Source organism: Arvicola amphibius, chromosome 4 (assembly GCF_903992535.2).
Source record: "Arvicola amphibius chromosome 4, mArvAmp1.2, whole genome shotgun sequence".
Lineage (NCBI taxonomy): Eukaryota > Metazoa > Chordata > Mammalia > Rodentia > Cricetidae > Arvicola > Arvicola amphibius.
Window position 1 is genome coordinate 48,124,596 of NC_052050.1, and position 13,962 is coordinate 48,138,557.

A 13,962-nucleotide genomic window follows, 5' to 3' on the forward strand; every position below is an offset into this window, starting at 1 on the left:
GTGACAATTAGAAAAACAATAACTCTTTGGGTAGATATGGCTTCCTCCCCAAGACCTCCATCCCCTGCAAAAAGCCCTAGGCAATAAGAGCACTAGTTAAACAACACCCCCCACACACACACAGTACTATCTCCTCACATCGTGAATTTAAATCAAAGAGACAGAAAACTGCAGCATCAATCCCCTTCCTGAATCGCCCCTAAAGCCATGACTAATGTTTCACTGGGCTGACAAAAGACAAGTAGGTTTTAGCAGCTGGAGAAAAAGATTAGCCAGCTTCTAAAACATTCTGTCAGAAAAGATTATGAAAGACAATGAAACGGGAAGGGGATTACTGAGTATCTGCTCTAACACATTCTGAGTTATCACCAGCTTTTCCTGTCTCTAAGCTGTTTTACAATTCTGTAAGCTGAATATTGAGGGAATGCAAGTGATTTTTGTACAAAGAAATAAAAATAAAAAAAATAAAAATTCTATAGAAATGTAGCTGATTATTAATTGTAAGCAAATTCCAACATTCCTTTCTATTGGTCTTTGTGTGTTTTTATGAATTTTCCTTTTTACTATTGATAATAGCTTATTAATTTCTTACTTCATTAAAAAGTCTGACATATTCATTTAGAGTTGTATGAAAGTCATATACCTTTTTTGGTTGCCTTTTTGTCTCTCAACTCACACAAAGATCTGCTGCTAGACACACCATGTAGCTTTGTAATGCAAGGACATGCTCAAGTCAGTGCTACATGAACATTCCTCTGACCTGGGACCCTAACCTGCTTTCAGCCATCCTCCCGGAAAGTCAAAACACTGAAATGAAGTTCATGTTCTCTCTCTCTTTTTGTTTTTTGAGACAGGGTTTCTTTTCATAACAACTTTGACATCCCAGAACTTGCTCTGTAGACTAGGCTGGCTTCGAACTCACAGAGATCACCCTGCCTCTGCCTCCCAAGTGCTGGAATTAAAGTTGTGTGCCACCATCACCCAAAGTCCATGTTCTTCCTTTGTACCCGAGTTTAGCAATACAAACATTCATAGACTGGGTTTCCAAAAGACATTGTGAAAAAATGAACCCAAAGGAGCCTTTACTAATTCATCACATGACCTGATTTTATTATTGCTGAATAGTAGTACAATGGCAAAAACTCATAAAATTACAACTGATATTATCAAATAGCAATTCTGTCTACAATTTTAAGAAAACATGATGCCAGAAATACACACAATTTTTTTTTTGTTGTTTTTTTCGAGACAGGGTTTCCCTGTAGTTTCTAGAGCCTGTCCTGGAACTAGCTCTTGTAGACCAGGCTGGCCTCGAACTCAGAGATCTGCCTGCCTCTGCCTCCCGAGTGCTGGGATTAAGGGCATGCGCTACCACCGCCCGGCTTTTTTTTTTAACACAATTTTAAGAGCAATATACCCAGACAATCCTAATTGTCCCCAGAGTTCTGCATGAACTTACTTATGGGAATTTATTGTATAAAGACATTTGTTTTCTGTTTTTTAGAATCAGGGTTTCTCTGTATAGCCCTGGCTGTCCTGGATTTTGTTCTGTAGACCAGGCTGGCCTTGAACTCAGAGATCTGTCCTTGCCTCTTGCCTCCCACATGCTGGGATTAAAGGTGTTCACCATCATGTCCTGCTGATTTATTTTTTCCTTCCTTCCTTCCTTCCTTCCTTCCTTCTCTCCCTCCCTCCTTCCTTCCTTCTACAAGGCTATACAGAAAAATTGGAAAAAAAATGCAGTCACTTTTTCTATGCCAAGAAGAGGAGTCCTTGCTTTTTAAAACTTCAATTTTGAACAGCCCCAGGCTGTCAAATACTTAATGCTGTTACAGGTCATTACCCATCTAGACAACAGCTAAACCAAAGTATACAGAAGTCACTGCTGCCAACCTGAGGTGAAGACTAAATCTTTGATGACCCATGCCTGTAATCCCAGTACTTAGGAAGCTAAAGCAAAAGGACTGCCTTGAGTTAAAGGCTAGCCTGGGCTACACAATGAGACCTTGTCTCAAAACAACAACAAAATCCACTAAAATCTAGGGGCTGAAGAAATGGTTTTGTAATTACTAGCACTTGCTGTCCTTACAGAGGACTTAGATTCAGTTCCCAGCTCTTATGGCTCACAACCATTCCAGGAGATATGATACCCTCACCCTTGCCTCCTAGGGCACTAGGCACACATATCATGCACATACATACACACAGGCAAAACACTAATATACACATTTAAAAATTTTATTTTCACAAACACACCAAAAACACCAACATCTGAAAATTTTCAAGACCAGAGTGTGAGTTCACATACCTACCTCCTGTGCATACTGGCAACCGACCATCTAGCACTTACCATCTCTTGTCCATGGCTCCACAAGGAGGTTTTCAGGTCCTGACTTATCTTCTTTCCCTTTGACATCACAAGCCTGAAGAGTCAACTGGAGAGGTTTACCTGACCAAAGAAAAGATAGGGCAATTTTTAAGATAAGTCCACAAAAAGATGAAATTGGTAGCAATATAGAGCCTATGCCTACCCAGACTGCTAAAGCTTACCCGTATAAACAGTGGCCAGCAAGATGCTGCCAAGTCTGATGACCCAAGTTTGCAACTCAGGATCCACACAGTGCAAGAAGGAAAGAACTGACTCCTCCAAGTTGTTTCTGACTTTCACATGGTGCATGCATGCCTGCACGCACATATGTTACACACATGTAAATGTAATTTTTAAAAAATTGGGAGAGGAAGTGCTGGGACATGGCTCAGCAGTTAAGAGAACATACTGTTCTTCCAAGAGAACCTGAGCTCAGTTCCCAGCACCCACATCAAATGGCTCACAACTCATAACTAAGCTCTGGAGATCTGATACCTTTTTTTCTGGACCCTAAGGGTCCATGTGACCATACCCAAACAAAGACATAATACACTCACATAATTAAAGAGTAATAAAAATAAATCTTAAAATATTTTAAATAGATGAATAAAAGGTCAAATAAGATGGTAATAGTAGACAAAAGTCGATACTACCACTACGTGCTTTCCTGAAAGGGAAAAGGCATAGACTACTCCTTTAGGGAGTAGTCTAGAAAAATCACTTTTCAGAAACAAAGTACATTTCAATATATAGATGAATACTATATATTAAAGATGTGGAAGGATTCCTAAGGTATTGTTTGAAGTGTCTTAGCTCTTCTTTCTTTAAACTGTCTGCAGGAGGGCGTTGAGATGGTTCAGTGAGTGCAAACCTAAAGAGCTGAAGTCACCCTAGATCTAATGAAGGAAGGAAAGAACTGACTCCCCGAAGCTGTCCTCAGACATCCATATAGGCACTGTGGCATCTGTGCACATCCCCATGTTATATAACAATAACAAATATACATAAATAAATCCAGGAAAAATCTCAAAGTTTGAAGAATAAAAAAAAATCAAATTTTGCTACAGTTATAACAAGTTGGATGTGGTGGCACACACCTTTACTCTCAGGATGCAGGAGGCAGAGGCAGAGGCAGAGGCAGGTGAGTTTGAGGCCAACCTGTCTACAGATTAAGTTCCAGGCCAACCAAAGCTATATAGTGAGATCCTGCACTAAATAAAGAAGTAAAAAAACAGCAAACGCCCACTAAGCTCTAGACTAGCCAGAACTAACCACTGTTAGTCGTGAGCAGTCCCTTCCACACTCTTCCTCTCTCCTCTGCTCCCTGTCCCAACGACCCCAATAAGAATCGTTAATATTTCTTAAAAACACTTCAGCTTCTAGATGCCACCTCAACTTCCACCCAGCCATGGCTGTTCCTGGCTCATGGTTTCTCCAGAGACTTTGCTAGTGTAGAGAGAAACTGGATTGATAAGACAATTGTCTAACTTTAAAAGTTAAACATAAAATAAATCATAAAGTTGTATTATGTTGTACAAACACCATGGTGGGAATATCCCAGAAATGTCTATAATACTGAAGAGGAAAGGATCAATCACTGAACTTAGTAGAAGAAAATTTTCCAACTAAAGGCCAATATGTTGTTCCTCACAGCCAGGTTGCAATCACTGTGAACAGTTTTATGGGCACTGGGTTGAGATGTACTGGGTTCTCATGCTAGGTCATCAACAAAGTGCTGAGATGGACCCAGGCAGAGAAAGCAATGGCAGGCATACACTGTTCCTGAGCAGCTATGTTGTGGAGGCAATGATCCCCCTACACCAGATCTCAGTGAGCTCCCTCCCTCCATGAGAAATACTCTAACTTCCCAAGTCTCTCTACCAACACAATGACACACGCCTATACTTCACCAAAGATGGCTATGCTCAAAATGGCTACGACACCCAAGTCATTGTACTAAAAATCCAAGAACCACAGGGGACACATGGATGTCTTCTGCCAATCTGCCATAAATGACCCATAGACATCCTCCTTCTACCAGTTCTAGAGAAAAGCTAGTCATCAGAAGATGTGCTCATCCAGGGATCAGGATACCACTATTACAACCCAGTCTACTCACTATCCAGAAAGACCAGAAGAGGCCAAAGGGCACCTGGAAAGGGTAGCATTATTATTTTCCACTGCCAGCATTCCATCATGCCCAGGTCATTTACCATATTTCAGGAGCAGGTTCTGCCTGACAGATGCCATGGATGAGATGAGAGATGAGGCATCATAGCGTGTGTCCAAGTGGTCAGTGATGGTACACAGAGAGCTCATCACTTTGGCAATACTTCCTCTTGCTAGTGCAAAAGCCAGAAGAGTCAATTCTACCTCTGGAGTAGAACAGCAGCTACAAAGAACAAGCAAAAAAACTTTTCACTTCCTAAAATACAAGAAAACCAGACAACTCAAACCTATAAAATCAATCCCTATAAGTAAAATTAACCTGTCATGTGTTCCCTAGATGTTTACCAGAAATGCGGTTTCAAAATCCTTAAGATAACCCAAGGAAAAACGGAATCAACTCAAGGGTCAGAAAATTAAATCCTCACCTTTGAAACTTTAATAATACAAAGCAATTTATTAAACCAAAGATAAATGAACTACTGAAGCCAGTTTCCACCAGGAATCCTTGGGAATGGGCTGGGTTGGATACAGAGCTAAGGGTGCATAACTTAAGAAGCATGAAAACAACTAACTAGATCCACCCCCTTTATACTTCTGTGTCTTTCCAAACACACCATAATGGAAACTGAAAGCTATCTGTGTGTCTCAGGGAATAGTTAATGTCCTGAGGGCTTGCTGTGGGCAGCCAAATGTCTTCACACCAAATGTTCCATTCTATAAAGTTAAGTAGGCAACTTTTCCAGTTCTATAGGCAACTAACTAGGCTTGTTAGTCTGTATGTAAGCAAGCTAACTGAAGACCACAGGCTAGAAGAAGGATGAATTAAAAGGCCTGCAATCTTAGCCTTGGAAATATCTCTTCTAAACCAATCAGAGGCCCACTTCCTCTGTACCCCAATTCTTAAGGTCAAGGGATATTACCAGGGTTAATTGAATTAGGATGGATTATTTCACTTTCTCTTTGGTTACTAAAAATGAATCATTTTTAGTGGAAACATTCTTCTAAATTTTTCTTAAGAACTGAATGAGAATATATGCCCTCCACCCCACACAAATTGTTTACCTCAGCACCCTTGATTTTACCTAGTTATCCTTACGAGGAAGCTGTCCACTTCTTCCAGAACATTGGGAGACAGGAAAGTTGAGAAGTCTGTAGATCCTGGTGAGAGGGACAGTGGTGGCATGTGCTGCAGTGCCTTCCTAGAGAAGTAACATGTGCAATCAGAGCCAGGCCAGACGTGACATTAGGCAACAGTGCACCATCATATCTTATGCTGAAGAATCTTTTGAGCTAGTAGAGAGTATTCCTGTGGAGAGCCTGGTGTGCAATATAAATATTGTTTTGTTTCCCAAGGAGTCATATACTAAACAGTTTAGTTTCTGTTAGGGAATATTATTTTAAGATATGTTGCTTTTTTTAATGCTGCATTTGTTTAACTCTGTGAAGCTGTGATTCTTTGCCTCTCTAAAACACCTGATGGTCCTAATAAAGCGCCGAATGGCCAATAACAAGGCAGGAGCAAGGATAGGAGGGGCTAGCAGGCAGAGAGTATAAGTAGAAGGAGAAATCTGGGAGGAGAGAACCGAGGAGGACGAACAATGGGAGGAGGATGTCAGGGGCCAGCCACTCAGCCAGCCGTGGAGTAAGAAGGAACATTAAGGTATAAATAGAGAAAGATAAAAGTCCAGAAGCAAAAGGTAGATGGGTTAAAATAAGAAAAGCTGGCTAAACCGAGCAGTGGTGGCGCACGCCTTTAATCCCAACACTTGGGAGGCAGAGGCAGGCAGATCTTTTTGAGTTCGATGCCAGCCTGGTCTACAAGAGCTAGTTCCCAGGCTAGAGAGATGGCTCAGCAGTTAAGAGACTGGCTGATCTTCCAGAGGACCCAGGTTCAAGTTCCAGCACCCACATAGCAGCTCATAACTGTAACACCAGTTCCAGGGGGAATTCAACACCCTTACACAGACATACATGCAGGCAAACACCAAAGTACATAAAATAAAAAATAAATAAACCATTAAAAAAGGGGGGGGCTAGTTCCAGGACAGGCTCCAAAGTTACAGAAAAACCTCGTCTCAAAAAAAAAAAAAAAAAAGGCTGGCTAGAACCAAGACAAGCTAAGGCCAGGCATTTATGATTAAGAATAAGCTCTGTGTGTGAAATTTATTTGTGAGTTGGGTGGTGGCCCCAAAAGAATAAAATGTCGCACTACATGTTTCACTTTTTTCCTTTTCTGGACGTGTTCACTGTGTAAAGACTTCCTTGGCTCCCTGGAACTCATGTTAAAAGGTAAGTAAAACAGACACAGACTCATGAAAACTGTCCCAAGACAGTGCTGTGTGGATTTAGTAGAAAGTTTGTTGTATCAGAACCTTAGGATCTATGGCATCTAAAGAGGTGCCACAAATTTCGTTGATTCCTCGGGAGATCAGCACCATCACATTTTCTGTGCCTGTTGTAGTCTTTTGGCCTTTTCACCTTAATGTTTGTTTTAAATTTATTTAACAGGTGATTACTGGATGCTAAAGGTGCACTGAGTACATGATTGTACCATGAAACACTTGAAGGTATGCCAAGAATGCATGAAAACATCATAAGCCAAGCATGGGGGCTCACACCAGAATATACATATATAAAGTGTGTGTGTGTGATTACACACACATATAGAGAAATATATGTGAAGCAGGAGGACCACAAGTTTGAGGTCAGCCTGTGTTACATGAGAGAGACAGAGAGAGAGATTGAAATCTCTGTGTGTCTTTGTACACAAAAGAACAGTGCTTGAGAGGAACAGAAGAGGGTGTCAAATGCCCTGGAGTTGAAGTTACAGGTGGTTGTGAGCTTCAGGATAGGGGTTCTGGGAACTGATCTACAGTCTTCTGTAGGAGCAGCAAGCATTCTCAACGACTAAGCCATCTCTCTAGTCCATTATTATTTATTTATTTAGGGTAGGGGTTTTTGTTTGGTTGGTTGGTTTTTGGTAGTCCTAAGGAGTGAACCTAGGGTCTCTTACATGCTAGGCAAAGTATCAGCCCTTTATTTTGTTTTTCTTGAGACAGGCTCTTGCTATGTAGCCCAGGCTCAGCTTAAACTCACTACATAGCCCATGCTGATTTCCAGCTCATGGCAATCCTCTTGCCCCAGTCTCACGAGTGTTGGAATTATAGATGTTTGTCACCATGCTTGACAATTTCTGCACTTGAAAATACAAACAATACAGCAACCTAACACTATGTCAGTTTCCTCTCTACTCTGGTTTTCCCTGCCTGCCTGCCAGTCACTTGCTCAGATGCAGGTGTCAATAAAGGCAAAATCACATAGTGTGGTATTCATTTTCTTTCATGTAAGTAAACATTTACTATGCCCCAAATATATTTTTAGTTATTTCTCCTCAAGGCACATTTTTTATTTTGTAATGCATTTTAGATAACTGAACTTTAAAAGTCAGGGGAAGTGAAAGTACTATTGCGTACATACTAAGAAAATGGAGCAAAAACACTCTGCCACAAATTGGTACATCATCAAAAAAACAAACAAACAAATAAACCCCAATAAGGGGTTGAGGTGTGGTGGCCCACACCTTTAATTCCAGCACTCAGGAGGCAGAGGCAGGCAGGTCCCTATGAGTTCAATGCCAGCCTGGTCTACATAGTGAGTTCCAAGACAGCCAAGGCCCTGTGAAGAGATCCTTTCTCAGAACAAAAAACAAAAACTAAGATAGACGTTCTTCCTCTCCTACTGAAAACTCAGTGCACACTGATGAAGCTGTGGGTGACAGAGGCGCTGTGGTTGGCCTATACTTGGATATGGAGCCTGAGCAGAGTGAGAGAGGTACCTGCACAAAGGGACAGACCAGTAATGGAATAAAGATGCCAACCAGAATGAGGAGGGTGGCATGACTCAGGATATGGGAACTCGGGGGACAAAAAGGCACCAGGGCAAGGATGCTCACATCAGTGGCTCTATTAATGACACTGGAACAGGAAGGATATATGGAGGCTGTCTGCAAGGGCAGGGGGGCAAGGAACCCTGGTTGCATAGAGGAAAACTAAGAAAATAAGCAAGTTAATGCATGAAAAACACCAGGAGCCACTTCTTACCATCTGAGAAGGAAACGACAGATCTAGAAACAGAGAAAACAAGAATGGATCTCATGGTACTGAACTGGAGGTGGAAATACTCATGTAATGTTGGTTCTTAGTATTAGAGATACAGAAATGGAAGTGTGAATGTGTGTGTGTGTGTGTGTGTGTGTGTCTATATTTATTTTGATGTAATTGTGAGTTTGCTGGCTGTGTCTACTGAAAGGACCTGGGAGAAGTAACAATCTTACAGCAATGAGCTGAGTTTCAAAGTAACGTTCTCAAAGGACCTCGCTTGGGTAGTAACAGAGTAAAGCCCTGTGTGAAAAGAAAAAAATGCGAAAGGGAACTATTTTATAATGACAATTATAAGAACAATGAGGAGCTAGACAGACATGCAAATAGAAATAAATAGAGATACAATACAAAAGGACACACAAAGGCCTGGCGGTGGTGGCGCACACTTTTAATCCCAGCAATCTGGAGGCAGAGGTGGGCAGATCTCTGTCAGTTTGAGGCCAGCATGGTCTACAGAGCTAGTTTCTGGACAGCTAGGGCTGTTAAACAGAGAAACCCTGTCTCAAACAAACAAACAACAACAAGAAATAAAAACAAAAAACCCCACAAACTCAGACCGAAGGGGTTACCTAACCAATCAAATCTGGGACCATGTGAACAACAAAACTGTGGTTAGTGCTAAAGAGATTGTTCAGGGGTTAAAAGTACTTGATGTTTTTGTCAAGGTGCTGACACCTACATCAAGTTATTTACAACTGCTTACAACTTCACTTCTAAGAGAGCCAAGAATCTCTTCTGGTCTCTGTGGGGAAGACACACATGTGTACATATAGACAAAGAGCATACACACAAAAAACAAAGGTTAAAAAATTAAAAAAAAAACTGTGGTTAAGGGTAATAGTGGTGCATGTCCTTAATCCCAGCACTCGGGAGGCAACAGCATGTGGATCCCTGTGAGTTCAAGGCTAGCCTGGTCTACAGAGTGAGTTCTAGGATAGCTAGGTCTAAACAGAGAAATGCTGTCTTGAAAAACTAAAAGAAAAAACAAACAAAAAACTGTGGTTAACTATAAGCCAATGTATAAATCAGGGATCTGTAAAGCCTTACTTAATGTAAACACAAAGTTTGATGGGGGTGGGATTTGCATAGCCATAAAGTACCTCCTTACCAAATAATCGATTACAAAGAAAAAAATAATTCTAGAGTTGAAAAAAAAATCTGACAACAGTCAAAGTTGGCACAAACAGTTCTAAGAACATGACAATCTGTGGTTTTGCCACCAGATGGAATGCAACGAGAGCATAGCACCACTTCTGTGACATTGTTGCTCAGTATCATATATATTTACATATACATATATATTTGTCAATGCAAAACATAACCAGGCCTGGTGGCACACGCTTGGAATCCCAGCACTTGGGAGGCTGAGACAGGAAGATTGTGAGTTGCAAGCTAGCCTGGCTATACAGTAAGGCTTTCTGAGTCAAGCAAAATGAAATTAAAAACCCAAATCTATTTGTGATGAAGTATCAGATGCACGAGAATCATAGAGTACTCTTCAAAATAATTGACTTGTAATTTTCACAGGGGTAAAGTGTTGCATCAGGTGTTTGGTTCAAGCAGGTCCGTGGAAGAAACAGGGTCTCTCTAGGATGATTTTTAGCCTTTGCAGCTACAGAGAAAACAACTTCTGGTAAACTGACTGACTGTACCTTTGCAAAAGTCTTTTTTATTGTTACACAATTTACACCTTTAGCAAGTCAATTTCCCCATACCAAAGCCTCTTATCTGAAGCTCTGCAAAGCGACAAATGCCAAAGCAATTCCTAGCCACAGGACATCTGTTTTCTGAGTCCTCCCACAACCAAGTTTTGCATAGGCTTTGAACCTTTTAAGAAGCACTCAGATAAGATTTACATACTTCAAACAGAAGGTAGTGGACACAAAAGGTAGTAGGCACAAAAGCCAGGTGCTAACACTCTGAAATCAAATCAGCTGGAAAGTTCCGCAGGAATTCTCCAGAGTCAAGATCTGTAGTCTAGGTCTGTAGATCAAACTGGCCTTGAACTGAGGATCCACCTGTCTTGGCCTTCTAAGTACTGGGACTAAATGTGTGCACCACCACCACATTTACCCAGTTTTTTTAATCTTTGTTTTTATTTTTATGTGCCTGTTCATCTGTGTACACTACGTGTACATTCCCAGCAATAAAAATGATTTTAAGACAGGACTGAAGGATGCAGGGTGGCCACTGCTTCCCGACTGATTCAGCATTGCCAGCAGTGTCACTTGCTGACAAATTGTACTAAACAACACTAATCTCAAAAATGGACAGGAGAACACTAGACTCCTCCTTCATACCCATACTTGACAGCTATACTAATGATGCATTCTGTTATGAACCCACATGCAATATACTAGCAATTCATTACCACAGAAGCACCTTTTAAAAACCAGGTTCTTACTAAGTAGCCCTGTCTGGCTGGAACTTGCCATAAAGTGCAGACTCACTTCAAATTTGCATCAATCCCATCTATACCTCCCCAGTGCTGGGGCTTTTGCTCTACATGTTGCTACTTGACTGTGGGGCCCCTTCAACAAGAGAAAACTTAGTTTAATATCATTGAAAATATTTAACTCACTAGTGAAAAGAGTTCCCAACATGGGAGTCCAAAAACCTAGATCCAAACTGACTCATCCCTGCCTGGTCGTGTGACTCCGGAAGATCACTAGGTCCTCAACCTACAAAATGAGGATGACTTACAGAAGCACTTCAGTGTCTGCAGGTAAAACAAGCCAACATTTTAAATGCTCTGTCTAATAGTAAATGTTACATAAATGCGTAACTGTTCCTGATGTATGAGGAGTAGAGACAGCATGGCTGACTTCAGGTCAGGGACTAATTGCTAATGAAGAAAGACACTAGAGGAACTGTGTCAGCAGGGCAGAAGGCGGAAAGAACATCAGTGGAGCAGCGTCCTGAGGCAGAGTTAGTCAGGGTGCTCCCTGGAGGCTGAAGAAGTGTACCTTGACAACAAGGGAACTGTACTGACTTACTGAGTATTGTGCAGCACGGTCTGGACGAAGGCAGGATTTGTCTCCATAGAAGCTGTCACCAGGGATGTCAGCAGAGACCAGTACCATATTGCAGAGGCGTCAGAGACTGAGACTCCAGATTTCTTAACTCTCTGAAAGCCAACAGCCCTCAGACCATGAATCCTAGTGTCACATCCATCACTAAGACAACGCTTTATGTTTATCTGGACATCTGTTGAGCACAAACAACAAGTTCAGCACTAAATTAATGTTTTTAAAGGGTCACCGCCACAGCCGGGCGGTGGTGGCGCACGCCTTTAATCCCAGCACTCGGGAGGTAGAGGCAGGCGGATCTCTGAGTTCGAGGTCAGCCTGGTCTACAAGAGCTAGTTCCAGGACAGGCTCTAGAAACTACAGGGAAACCCTGTCTCGAAAAAAACCAAAAAAAAAAAAAAAACCAAAAAAAACCAAAACAAAACAAAAAAAAGGGTCACCGCCATTCCTCTCATCATGTAGGCTCTCAACTAAAAGCAAAATGGAAAATTGTAAAGATATATTTTGGTAACAGAAATAAATAATGTGTACAATAGAACTAGCATAGAATTAACCTGTCACAAAAACAGTGAGAAATCTAAGAAACTGTAAGAAAAATGTGTAAAGTTAGGAGTGATTTATAAAAGTTCTTCAGAATTTTATGAATCTTGTAAAATACATTTTATAAATTCCCACTTAATGCATGGTTTGAACATTTCTAGAATCCTAGAGTTTGCAGTTTCAGTATCTGGCTCCTAGACAGTTGTGAGAGGGTCTTTTTAACAACCAAGTCCAAATAGTGGATGTAGACATGACTCACATTCACATGTCACAAGGGAAGCCATTTAAAAGGACACAATTTAGAGAAAAGAGTGCCACAGCCTAAGGCAGAAAGCTTCTACTCTACAAGCATAACTACTTCTTTGTGTAGGGGTGAGATACAGAGACAGTAGCTCTGTAGGCCTAGTTCCTTTGAGCAAAGGAAAAGCACTTTTAGACCAGGAAAGCATTAAAAGAAATAAGACATGAAGCATTCTGGCTCCCTAAATGAAATAAAAACTGTTATTTCCAAAATGCTATGTATGAAAAAGTTTATAATATAAAGAAATTAAAAATATAAATGTCCAAGAACAAAGGGTAGGTTAGAACTGAAACATTTTTACAACTCTTAAAAAAAAAGGGCATCATCACTATATGAGATGACAACATTTTAAAAATACAAAAGATCCCGGCATGGTGGCACACACCTTTAATCCCAGGACTCGGGAGGCAGTGGCAGGTGGATCTCTGTGAGTTCCAGCCCAACCTGAACTACATAGAGAGTACCAGAACAGCCAGAATTACAAGGTGAGATCCTATCTCAAAAAACAAAGAACAACAATAAAAATACAAAAGAATGTGAGCAGAATATTATAATCTTTGGGAAATGATATATATATACTACATACAAATATATATAATTCTATTTTTATTAAAGAGTGCTTTTTATATATGTATGTATAAACACAAAAAAATTCATAAACACAAGAAGTGGTTTGGAAAGAACCACATCAAAGCAACTGTGACTCGACAACCTCTCTGTAGGAAGATTTTGAATATTTTTTGTTTGTCAAGTTTCTCAGTAAGAAAATAACAATATACTTTTAATTACGGAAAGGCTTTATTGCTTTTATAAAGTTTTTGTAATTAGTAGATAAGATAATGATGATTTTCCTGTGGGTGTAATAGAAGCAAATTAACTGTCAAGACTTCAGAAGCTGTCCTAAGGCTTAAAACAAAGTCACGGCCATTCCTCTCATCATAACCCACTTCCACTGCACTCACAGAGCTGACTGATGTTGGCATTTTCTAGCAGTGTCACATAGCCAGTGACATTGCTGGGGATGTGCACGTCTCGTACTTCCTGCAGATCACTGGCACTCCTTCCCACAGCCACTGTCACTTGCTGTGGCATGTAGCTCTGGTCAGTGGCAGCCACTGCAATGGAAAGATGCCTGAGCACGACATCTGGCTTCATCTTCAATCTGGAAAACAGACCACAGAAACCACCTGTGTTACATGGGCCAAGCACTGGTGGGGCCACAGCCTCAACTCTGGACCTTGCATTTGGTACGTGTAAAGATGGATTTCTTTCTTTTCTTGGAGGGGGGGCGTGCTTGCAAGACAGGGTTTCTCTATGTATCTCTGGCTGACCTGGAACTTGCTCTGTAGACCAGGATAGCATCAAACTCACAGAGATTCACCTGCCTCTGCCTTC

General features: G+C 41.0%; 1 protein-coding gene across 1 annotated transcript in view; it reads right to left on the bottom strand.

Moving 5' to 3' along the window:
• Positions 1 to 13,962, bottom strand: part of Zzef1 (zinc finger ZZ-type and EF-hand domain containing 1) — a 127,921-nt gene that overhangs the window by 84,634 nt on the left and 29,325 nt on the right. The window contains 5 exon segments of the mRNA XM_038325684.1: positions 2,351 to 2,449; positions 4,582 to 4,760; positions 5,620 to 5,736; positions 11,694 to 11,904; positions 13,530 to 13,729. Coding sequence (XP_038181612.1) covers positions 2,351 to 2,449; positions 4,582 to 4,760; positions 5,620 to 5,736; positions 11,694 to 11,904; positions 13,530 to 13,729 — 806 coding nt within the window.